This window comes from Anser cygnoides, chromosome 11 (assembly GCF_040182565.1).
Source record: "Anser cygnoides isolate HZ-2024a breed goose chromosome 11, Taihu_goose_T2T_genome, whole genome shotgun sequence".
In the NCBI taxonomy this organism is placed as follows: domain Eukaryota; kingdom Metazoa; phylum Chordata; class Aves; order Anseriformes; family Anatidae; genus Anser; species Anser cygnoides.
The window spans coordinates 1,863,094-1,875,246 of NC_089883.1; the positions used below are offsets into that span (position 1 = coordinate 1,863,094).

Genomic DNA, 12,153 nt, shown 5'->3' on the forward strand with positions numbered 1-12,153 from the left:
TGAGAGTAAGGACAAATATCCAAAAATAAAGAAAAAAATATTCTATGCGCTCAGAGTTACAGCATTTCAGCCACAAAGTAAGTTGTGGAGGGATCCAGCTGCTGCGTAACGCAAAGAAAGGTGGTGGCTCCAGGTTCCTGGAGAAAAGCACCGTGTAGTACTCCATGGAAAGGAGGGCGATGCAGGGGAAGGGATGTTTGAGGCAATGTGAAGTGCTAACCAGAAACAGCTGGGAACATCCATCTGTACTTGGGTGCAGATGTACCTAAGTCTAACATTCATCTACAATGGAAAAAAGCTAAGAACTTCAAGTTAAAATTGTGTCCACTGGAAGGCTATCAGGTAGTACAACTTCCAGCGATAAAAGCAGTGCTATTATTCATAAAAAATGGTATTTAAGTACCATGAGCTGCCTAGAATGTAAATTGCATTACTAGTCACAAGGTGTTGTTGAAACCACCATGAGAACACCCACATCTTGACACAGTTTGGAGAAGCAGACGGTAACAGAAAACTGTATTTCTTGGGGTACTCTCATTAGCGCTACGCAGTCTCTAGTGAAACATTTGTCAAACATACAAAAAGGTATAAAAGTGAAATATAGTAATTAAGACCTGGGCTTTATCGATTGTGTGGCTTAAGTAATTTTTCACTACAAACATAAGATTTAATAAGTATAAGTAGTTAAAGATCCTGACTTGGCTGTAGTCATTAGCATGTAATTGAACTGGTAAAAAAGATCAGTTAAACCTATGTTGATTACCACCTTATCTTTGAAAGGCAATTAAGGACCTCAATCATTGCAACAAGATTTGATTGTGCAGCCTTTATTGGACATTGATCTTTCAGCAAAGCGCAGTTACATTTTCCATTAATTTACAGTAACACAGTTTAACTGGGATACCTGAGACCATTGACCTAGGTAAGATGTAATGCTAAGCACTCGTTTAGGCTAAGATGCCCCCAGTAGTCATTACTGTTTAAAAAGACTGCTACAAGAAGTAGCTACCCGATCCTCTGGGTTCCGAGTAAGGTTTCAGTTATCCCAAGCAGTTGTTAAGGGAGGTGAAACAAAGCTCTCTGCCTTTTTATGTCATCTCTCGCTCATTTAAACATCATCCTTGAATAAAGTGTAGAGAGATAATTAAGGCACGAGTTACAAGATAAGCTGCACTTTGTTTCAAAGGAAACGGAGCAGATGAAATCCACAAAAAGTTAGAAGGGTCACTTGGTAACTCAATCGTCTATACAAAAATTTGTCAACAGAAGCGTATGCTGCGTGCACAACATATGCACAGTATAATACATAGAAAAAAGGAACTTGCTAAGCAAAACAACTACAAGTAAACTATTCTGGACCAGAGGAATTAAAGACCGGTTCCCTGTAAGTTTGCCTCTTGAAGCCATGGGGTTACAGGACAACCCCGAAGGACCTCACAGGCAAGAGAATGCAGGTAGGTGCTACCCACACAAATCCATCTCTGAACAATTAAACTGCTAGAAGCTCATCCTTAAAGCCCACTTTAGAGACATCCTTTAGGTCAAACACTTGGACTTCCCTGCAACAGAAGAGCCTGTTCTCCTCAAACTGCACCATCTTGACAGCGCCAAGGCATGAGCTTACAGCGATGAGGATTAGAAAGCCAAAAGAGCAAGGGTTCAGCTGAGCACTGAGCCCTCACAGGACTACTGCACGCTCATCCTTGCTTACCATTCCCGCATCCCCCCGAGCCTTACAGAGATGTTTCAGACAAGATGCTATGAGCCTGCTTGGCCATCAACATTTCCATCTGGCATTCGGGCCAAAGCTAAGCAGCCACCATTTATAGCTAAGAGAATGAGATGAAGTATTTTACCTTTGTTTAAAGGCAAGGAAGGAGGTTGATATTCGTATTTGAGAAAGATTTCATTATGATTTAATAACTTCTGTTACCCCTTAAAAATGGCCTATTTTCCATTTTTTGTACTGTAGCAGGTCGCATGCAAGCCTTAACGGAACAAATGAACGACTGTATTTGCACTCTGCCCTCAGACATCTTCCAGTTCATCCTTTAGCATGATCAGCTTCATAAGAGCAAGAGGTCTATTGATTTTCATGTAATACAAGAAAATATTACATTTGCTTAATTGTTACACAGTGAGATCATTGAACAAGAAATCAAGTCTCTATTTAATACTGCAAGCAGCACAGAATTGCAGCAATCAATAGGGTAGTTTGTCAAAGATGTTCTCTAAGGAGACTTGCCCATCACCGTATGGACAAGGAGTCACGTTGCCTGCATTTATCGAAAAACAGGTAAGCAAAGTCAGCAGTACCCATTATCAGAAATCAAACAAGCTGCAGTGAGTGGAGGTGCAACTCCAATGAAGAGCTGTATTTATAGTCTGGTAATTAAAAACCATTTTATCAACCTCGCGTTGAGACTAAACCTTTACAGCAAGATATTGACAAGATCCGCAGCAATGAATGAGCAGTATTTGACTTTAAACTTATGAGCTGCAGTTATTTAACTTTATCCAATACAGTGAAAATCAGTTCTAGAATAACACTAAGTCATTTTTATTATTAATGAGGCTTCTTATAATACTGTATCTTCATCTGTGAGACCCATTTAACTTGTATCAAGAGTATTGGCCAAAATTAAATATAATAGCGTAAACGTTTCTCTGATTAAAGCATTATTTAGTGTTGCTTTTAGAAAACTGTATTGCTTCATTAAGTGGGAAACAGTTCCATTATCTGGAATTAAGTAAAAAAAAGTATTTAAATTACATTATACTGTAGCTTGATAATAATTTATTTAGGAATAGTTATTACCCTCCAAAAACAGTACCTACTCATTTTACGTTTATCTTCCTACTTATGAAAATTGGAATAAACAACTTACATCACCAGACTCGGGATCTAGAACAGACAGCATTATTTGCTGGCATTAAAACTAATGCAACAGCAACACATCCCATACAGGTGTTTTTGTTGTTTGAGCTTATTATCTAATAATTCCATATTTTCCACTATCCAAATAATTCCCTAAAGCTTTTTCTTTCCCTAGGCTTCCAGCTGAGTTTACATCTTTCCATCACTGTATTTGCCTGCTCTCAACTACAGCTAAAGAAATCAATTGTTTCGGATGGTAATGAGGGTAGCGTCCTTCTCATTCATATTATTTTAGAAGAAAATCAGCAAATTTTAAGTTAGTGTAGGGGACTAAATCGTTAGTCTTGTTACTTACCTATACAAGAAACAAAAGACAAACAACATAATGAAGGTATTTGGAATTCAAATAAATTGTAAAAAAAAAAAACAAACCATAAAATGTATTTTAGATATTTTATTTAAATATCATTTGAAGAAGTGAGATACAAACAGCCATTTTTAACTTCTTGGGCATACTTTTCCAAAAAGCCTTTTGGGCAGTTGTGAAGAAGTCAGTGCCATGCATTCATTCAAACATTCTTGCAAATATGACAATTAATGTATTACAAAACATCTAGTCAGTCTAAATCTGAGCAGCTTAGTGTTTTCAGAGACATTCTGAGAAGTCTGATATAGTCACAGTTTCCTTGCCCACACGCTACAATTCAGTCCTATATGTTGGCACACTTATCTTTTTTAAATTATCAGAAGCTTGTTCAACAGTTCTAGTCACCGACTTATATAAATTATAACACCCTTAGAAATATTAGTTCTTTTCCTGAGGCTTCTACTTTTTCAACTTTAATAACCTCTGCAAAAATAAACCTCTTATGACCAAAAAATTCCATGAAGCTTCCTGGGGACAACACGTTAAATAAAAGAATACACGGCAAAAAAAAAAAAAAAAAGAATTGCCTTCAGTTCTCTTTTAGTCACAGGGAGTAGACATTTGTAGCAGCAGTAACATGAAAACCCACCAAATGACAGGTACTTGAGGGCATGATTTCAGTACATTGCGCCTTCATCTTCTTTATTTAGAAAATAAATAGTAACTGGGCCATGACTCGTATGAACAGTCTCTGTGACACTGACAAAGAACCAGGAGCCAATTCCATATAGTAAAGTTGGGATGCCTAAGGAAAAACAAAAACACGTTACACACAAAGATAAGAAGCCAGGAAAATTAAACCTGCCTATTAACAGTAAGGAATAATGGTTCAGAAATGAAAATAGAGGAAAAACATTCGTATCAAGGTGCCTTAAGATTTTGCTTTTACTGAAATGCTTACAAGTAGGTATCAGTACATGCTACGCTTCTTGCCTATCAAACACACAAGAATCAGAAAGCAGCTGAAGAAGAGCAGCAGTGCACAGAAATTAATGCAAAAAAGAAAATGGGATGAGAGAAGTGAAACATGACCATGCATACAGTTTGATTCCTGCTAATTTAAAAAAATCCAGACACTCAAACATGAACTCTTGACATCCACTTAGTCGCTAGCTCCCAGTTTCACTGTGGATCAGGGCAGAAGTAGGAAGGAAAACAGGCAGCGACTTCACAGATCAACATGAAGCGGCTCTGGGGAAAAATGAGGTCAGTAGTCAAGACTGCCGGCTCCAACAAAACCAAAATGAGCAGAAACGTGGATAGGCAAAAAGTGCCACCATTTTTCCCACATTTTTAGCTGAATTATCCACCTACCACAGAGCAGGCAGAAGAAGATAACTGGAGCTGGGTTTAGGCCCTGAATTCAGTAAGGGACAGAAACAATTTAAGGTGCTTAGTTACCTAAATGCTAAAGCTAGATTCTCAAAAGAGGGCGGTGAGTTGACTTTTTAGTCACACTTGCCAATCATTTAAACACGCACGGTAGCTGCAAGCGAGAGAGCAGATAAAAGGTCTGACTGTAGGGAGGGAAAGATAAAATCGTATTAAAACTTATTATTGAATAAAATCAATTTCCGTGGTTACATTTTCTCACTAAGACTAGAAGGATCAGAGAATGAGGGCTAGCAGGGCTACCTTACAAGCAGAAGATCACTGAAGGCTTGTGAAGAACAATTTACTTTTAAACGAAACATGAAAAGAAGAAACTGATGGAAAGTTAAGCGCCAGTGGCATGAAGAACTATATCCGCTGGCTAGGTTTTGAAGAGTAACATTTCAAAGCATACCTACACCGACTTTTAGACTACCGTCGCTGCAGCGGCTGTCCCTACCAGGGCTCGTCCTGCGGCAGCCCGTTAGGACCGACCCGGCTCACCGGGCACCCCCTCAGGCCCGAACCGCTTCTCTTCAGCCGAGCTCAGGGCTTCACCCGCGGTCCCACAACGCGGCTTTTGGGGGCCGAGGCGACCGGCACCGACCGACCCGACCCGCTCCAGCCGAGCTGAGGGCGGCTCCGTTCCCCTTCTCCCCGGGCCGCCTGAGGTGCGGAGCGGCTCCGCCACCGCGCCCCGTCCCGTTCCCCTCGCCCCCAGGGGGGGCGCCCCGGCCCCGCTCCCGGCCCCGGCCCCTCACGGGGAGCCGAGGGGAGGCCGCCGGTCCCGCGGCGCGACTCACCGGCGTTGAGGACCTTGAGGGCGGTGAAGGCGGCGTTCTGCAGCGCCAGGTCCTGCGGGGCGGCGCGGGAGCAGTGGTACTTGACGAAGGGGAAGCAGCCGGTGCGCAGCACCAGGTAGTTGGCGCCGTCCACCCGCCAGTTGAAGTGCGAGAGGCCGAACTGGTCGTTGCGCACCGCGCTGTACTTGACGCAGAACGAGGTCCAGTGGGGCAGGCCGCGCTGCCGCAGGTGCTGGCTCAGCACCTCCGAGGCGGGCGGGCGCGGCGGGGCCGCCCCCCGCCACAGCAGCGCCCCCACGGCCGCCTCGTGCAGCCGCCTCAGCGCCCGCATCCCGCGGCGCCCCCGAACCCCCCCCTTCCCTTCCCTTCCCTTCCCTTCCCTTCCCTTCCCTTCCCTTCCCTTCCCCCTTCCCTTCCCTTCCCTTCCCTTCCCTTCCCTGCCGCGCCTGCGCGCAGCGCCCCGCCGCTGGGCGGGAGGAGGAGGCGGTGGCGGCTGAGGAGACCGAGGAGGAGGAAGGAGAAGGGCGCCCGGCGCTGCCTGCCCGGCCCGCTGCAGCCCCTCGAAGCCGGCTGACGGGAGCCTGCGCTGCCCCCAGACTCCTTTGAAGTGTTTTAAATCCGCAGCCCGTGTCCCGTTGTGTGGTTTATCCGAATAAAAGTCTGGGGGTTGAAGCACTGCGCGTTCTGTTTGAGGAAAAAAACACACCATACAGAATAAACTGGGAAGCAGGGGCAGATTTTTCCTTTTAATAATTGCAAGTAATATCTCAAACTCAGCGATCTTAAGCCATTGAGCTATGTAGTATGAATGTGCTAATTAATCAATTACTACCCAACGATGTACCCTGTTTATTTACTATAATGTATTACATGTGTGTAGAACCAGTAATTATTAATCATCGTCAGTAACAAATTTGACTCAAGTTCACCTTCTTATAATTAATAGAGCATATAGTTAGCTTTAATATCTTCCTTTATTAGTGGCAACAGTGACTGAGGAGAGAAAAGAAGGTGCAGTCTGATACTGTGGTTCACTGAGGTGAAGGGCAGAACTGATGCATTACATCCTGACAGTGACATTCTGCTTTATATTGAATGGTGAAAATTACCTCCAGTAAGTATACGTTGCCTATAAAGTGAACATATCACAATTATTTTGGTTTAAAGAAGTATTTATTTCACAATAGTTTGCAGTTACCTTGGTGTTGCTCTCTGTTAAGCTTGAACGAGGAAGGGAAAAATTCTTCAGCCTCTGGCAGCAGAACCTTTCACTGGTTAACAGAATGTAATTGCATTTTTACTTACACAACGTGTACTGCAGATGGGATGAGGTAGCTTCAATATTTACAAATGCATAGCAAAACGTTGCATGCCTAAAAAGTATGCAAGAATCAAGACCAAACATCCTATTGTGGAAACTTGGGCTCAGTGACCCTTCTCCCTTCCACAGACCCCCCCCCTTTTTTTTTTTTTGAGGGGGGAAGCATTTTTAAACCCAAATATCCAAATGCAGACCTAGTGTCCAGTATCAACTCCAGTTAATGTTTAATGCAAAATACTTCAGAGATGCTCGGGCCTGGGATGTTAGGAAAGATCTGTGTGTTGTATTCCTCTGCTATGTAGGTGCTCTCACTAGGCTCCAGAAATGTTTGCAGGGTCAATGTTAAGAGGCAGGGCCTCTACGTGAAACAGCAAGAGTATTCCCAAGCACACTGCAAAATAGCCGACAGCAGCCAAGCTATCAATACTGTCAAGGCCAACAGCAGGAGCCACAAAAATACGATTGCCATGACACGCACTGCAGCGGTGTCTAAGATCAGAGTGACAATCTACAGGACAGGACCACAGCACCCTCAACAGCTCATAGCCCTGCACACAGAGGTAATACGACTTGATGTAGCTAAGGACGCTGAAACGGGTAGGTTGGCCCTTGGTGCGTTTTGCCTGGAGGCCTTTTCTAGTCTTGAACAAGCTTAGGTGCCTGAGAAGCTGTGTGGGTAAACATCTGGGCGCCAACAGGATTCTAAGCACTTGTAGCATCAGATGGCAACAAAATGGGGAGAACAACCTCAAATGGGTAGTCTGTAGGCTACAGACTCTGTCGATTCTTGCAAAAACATGGCTAATGCGTATATTTTAAAATATTCTTTGTGATCCGTGAAATGCTATCTGCTGAATGCATGCCTTCATTTGCAGCCCTGGCCCATCAAAAGCACAAAACCTTTATTTTAATTGTCTGTCTCCTGCAGTTGATGGCAATCCCCACTTCCCCTCATGTAATTCCACAAGCATTCCTCCACCCCTAGCAGCTGGGGAATCAGCCTGGGTCTTTGCTGTCATTAGCTGCAGAATTCTCTGGCAATTTCTGGTAAGCTGACACACCTGGGCCACCTTTTTCTTTTGATTCCCACATTTCCCCACATTTCCCACTTGCTTTGTTTCTTCCCTGTCTAGATCATGTTCTGAATAGTGCTAAAATTCCAGCTACAGTTCAAGAACTCTGTTATTCTTTTAGTGAGTGGGAATAAATAATCCACTAATCTTAACAGGAGAATCATAACTATATTTCTGATTTTTTTTGGAAGATTATAATTTCAGTTTATAGCTGCTGTATTGCTAAAAAAAATACATTTTTGGCACCAGCAGCATGGGAGTTGAATGTGAGAGACTGTAAAGCAGTTTCAATCCTTCCATCAGCTCAACGCTCAGAAGTGTTAATAGTAATTAAAAACTTTTTTTCCTCGAAATACATTTCACACTTTGCACATACTGAGAAATCTCTCTCACCATGGGAACTTTCAGATCACTTGTTCTCTGCAAAAACAGGTACAGTTTTCTTTTGTCAGAACAGAACAAAGACATAAGGAAGTGCAGGTTTCATTTACTCCTAGGACACTGCAGTCTATTAAGTGCCAGTGAACTAATGAGCCTCTCAGACCTTATGTTGTTCTGGCTTGGATCAAGGCTTAATTTTCCTTAACCCTTAAGAAACTGGCTGACTCCTGGGCTGATAGTGCCATCTTCTCTTATGCCTCCTCCTCCCCCAGGATATTGCTTTTTTTATTGAAGAAACTGGGACATTAATAGAGCTTGGATTTGAAGCTAGGTGAGAATTCCTGAAATAGCTTCTCGGCACTAAAATAGGAGTGAGTATATTATAAATGCAGTGAGGAAAAGGTCAGAACAACATGCTTGTCTGTAGCCCCTCAAAGAAAAACAGAGGACAAATATAACTCATCTTAGTGGAAGAACTAGTAAGCAATTACACTATGCTCTTTGGCATATTATTTTCTTGGCAAGTGAGACATCATTGTTGTACCTACCGCAGCCAAAAAGACTTTCATTTCTAACCATAAGACTTTCATTTCTAACCATAAAGACTTCTAGGAAGTTTGTTCATTGGCTAAATTTCACTTTAGAAAAACCTGTGTAAAATTTCTGTAGAAAAAACAAACAACAATATTGAGATGACATGTCAGAAAGGAACGAGAACAAACAAATAATAATTAAACAAAAATACTTAGATTTTTATTTGAAACATGGATCAGCATTTCTGCAAACATTCTCATCTGCAATGAATTATTTCTGTGACTAAAGTAAAAAAGGTTGTCAAAAGATTATATATGAAACTAATGGATCAAAGACTCAGAGGCATTGGAAAAATTGGACACTGATCTGCTGCAATTGCTTTGTCACATTTGTGACTTGTCTTAAAAATAGGTATTGCCTGAGATTTTGGGGAAGTGAGCCACCTGCTTTTGGGAAGTAAGGAACTTGCTGTGCTTGGGACAACAGCATCCACCGAAGGGAGAAAGATGAGCTCTTGCACAGGACAATTTAGAATGTCTTTTCTTCCGGGATAAGATTACAGATTGATGAACAAAGATAATCGTACAAATGTAGCAGTAGTCCTTTAATATAACAACACAAATTCCTGACAAAAACGTCAGCAGTATCTGAAATCCAGAATATATCTGATGAAGCGATCTGCAAAACCACGGTATACTGTGAATGATAGTACCAGTGTGACTCTCGTGGTCCTCTCAGAATCTATTGTTGAACCAATCCTATTACTATTATTTTTGATAATTTGAAATTGAGCATAAAATAATCGCTCCAAAAATCTGTAGATAATAAAAGAAAGAGAGGAACGATACTAAAGACAATCAGTTCTAAAGAGGAATCTGGGTTGCTGGGCTTATGGACAAGATTGCAATTAAGTGTATTTATAGGTAAAAGAACACGGGACGTACTCTCATGTTGGAAGCCTGTATTTTAGAAGACAATAGGTTTGCAAAGGAGTTTAGGATCACAGGACTCCTTTCAATCTAGTATGATCTGCTGATTTGATATAGTGACAAAGACAGCATGACACCTCTAGGTGCGTGCAGGGCCATATAAAAGAAGAAAGTGTCATTTTCATTTTATAACATCAGTGACAGAATTTGACTCAAGGAACAGAAAGATTCCTTCCACAGATCGGTGTCATTTTGTACTAAACAGTTCTTCAGTTTCGCAGACAGAAGCATAACAAGATCCAATTCCTGGAAGTTCAGATGATGTATAAGGCACTGGTGTTAACAGTCGGGATAACTAACCAATGGGAGAATTAGCTAGGGATGTAGTGGACTGTTTATATTCATTAACCCATCTTTATGAAGATACAATAAGGTCAGTTATAAGTTGTGGGCTTAATGGAGGAATCACTTGGTAAAATTACAAGGTCTGCGTTCTGCAGGTCAAGGTACATTGTCTCCTCTCCCTGAGAGCCTCTGATTCTATTAATAAGGTTTTAAAAACATACTGTACTTCAGGATCCATCTTATGAATATCAAGGATATTTATTATGATCCTCTGCTTTTGAAGTTCATTTTCATGAAATAAGGAATGTTCTTCTAAACACTATTCAAAAATCATGGATATGTACTGACTGTGTCAGTTAATATTCACATGCCAATGCAGAAGGAAAACCAAACCTGTTCTTACAGATGAGAAAGCATTTCCAGAAGCATAAAGTAAGGCACTTAAACATCTTCAGTTAACTATTTTTTCAGAGCATCTGCTTCAGAAGGTTGCTCTTTTTCCAATTTCAGTTTGTTTTCTGCTGTAACTCCTAGAATTGCTTCAATATCTTGAATTGCCATCTGTAACAGATTCAAGGAATACAAGTTATTTAATGGGTATTATAATGAAATCCAACAGCCAAAATGCACAGCTGGTAGTACTTGCCTTGAAAAGGTAACCAGTGTTACACAGGACAGGATGCAGCAAGTGAATTTACTATTACTTTGAACGGTTAGAAGTAATAGTAAGTATGCACAAATCTTGGATAAATAAAAATATAATTCCTTGCAATCTGTAATTCTAATCAACTAACAGGTGCTTTATTTCACAAATGTAAATCATTGTTAACTCACTATGATTTCCCTTTTACATTTTTCTTCAGTGGTTGTTTTTCACTCCCTCAGATTGAAAAAAATGTTTGTTTTTCTGTAACATGTTGAAATTTAATTGTATGTTCTCTAAAACTGTCATTTCACAGTCTGCTTATCAGAGGAAAATACAGACAGAGTTAACACTGGAAAGAATCCAATATAAATTATGTTATGTGACTTAAGATAGGAATCTATAACACATTGCTCCCCTTCACCTTTCTGCAAAATGCTTACAGACAAGATCTCAGAAACTTTTTTTTTATAAAAAGGTCATACAGTTTAGCAAAAGAATTCCCTCTGGAAAATTTAGCTATTCTCTGGAATCAAAAAGCAGCATTGTAATGAGTGCTTGTTTCAGGGCACGGAGTTGGATTCGTGATTGCTTTACTGTCTCCTTTTGCCAGCAAGGTTGTCACAAAGGAGCTTCAGAGCAAATGTAGGCGTTCCTGGGGGAACGTTCCCAGTGCAATAAGCCCCAGCGCTTTGTCCTGCCTCCACAGGCACCCCCCTAGAGCATCCTCTAGCACACAGGGATGGGCACTGTGGGCAGACTGAAAGAGCAGAGAAAAATCGGGGACAAAATTAACTTGTGAAATTGCTGGCACGTTGCAAGATGTGAACTAATGGACTAAGTACTCAGTGTCTGCCTGCTTACAAGAAATCAGTGTTAATAATCTAAGGAGCTGTTAGAAAATGAGAAGTTTGTTTCTAATTTAAGGTTCCTACCTTGACGGTGTCCCTTTAAAATAAAATAGACCATTTTGACAGAACTGTCTGAAGCAGCGCCAATGGCTCCTTTGCTTCTTACAGAGGAAAATCAGGAGCATTGTATAACAAATAATTTCAAGCTAAAGTATGTCTCTTTTCAAATAAAAAGTTTCAAGCTTACATTTAACTAACAGGTTCATTGGGAGACTTACTATATTGACCTAGACACTGTAAAATACATACTGCTAACAATAAAAAAGGAATGGTTTAGCACTTGTTTATGATACAGCATGAGGTATTTTCAGCCCTTGTACAGAAATTAACCAGGATCGTTAGTTAATTAACACCTCACCTTAAAATTGGTCTCGCCTTGCATATTAGGTGCTGATATTTCTTGATGGATGATGAAGAGATTGCGAGCAAAGGTCATGAGGACCCCCTGGAGATCCTCTCCGATTGTTCTGTTAATGATATCCAAACAAATGAGTTTACCAATGATTCCCTTCACATGCTTAAAAACAATCGCCCTCT

General features: G+C 41.2%; 2 protein-coding genes across 2 annotated transcripts in view; both read right to left on the reverse strand.

Annotated features, from left to right (window-relative positions):
- Positions 1 to 3,317: 3,317 nt before the first annotated feature.
- On the reverse strand, positions 3,318 to 5,848 carry C11H15orf61 (chromosome 11 C15orf61 homolog). The gene is made up of 2 exons (XM_048046223.2): positions 5,480 to 5,848; positions 3,318 to 4,050 (listed from the first exon to the last, which is right to left on the reverse strand). Exons 1-2 carry the CDS (start codon positions 5,808 to 5,810, stop codon positions 3,923 to 3,925), a joined length of 459 nt encoding a protein of 152 aa, XP_047902180.1. The 5' UTR covers positions 5,811 to 5,848; the 3' UTR covers positions 3,318 to 3,922.
- A 3,147-nt stretch (positions 5,849 to 8,995) lies between these two features.
- IQCH (IQ motif containing H) overlaps positions 8,996 to 12,153 on the reverse strand; it is a 70,751-nt gene continuing 67,593 nt past the window's right edge. Inside the window, 2 exon segments of the mRNA XM_048046202.2 lie at positions 8,996 to 10,623; positions 11,975 to 12,083. Of these exon segments, the coding sequence (XP_047902159.2) occupies positions 10,522 to 10,623; positions 11,975 to 12,083 (211 nt within the window). The 3' untranslated portion in view covers positions 8,996 to 10,521.

Coding starts and splice junctions, on each gene's coding strand:
- C11H15orf61 (XM_048046223.2), bottom strand. CDS start 5,810: ATGCGGGCGCTGAGGCGGCTGCACGAGGCGGCCGTGGGGGCGCTGCTG. Junction 4,051..5,479: donor CCTCAAGGTCCTCAACGCCG/GTGAGTCGCGCC, acceptor GTTTTTCCTTAG/GCATCCCAACTTTACTATAT.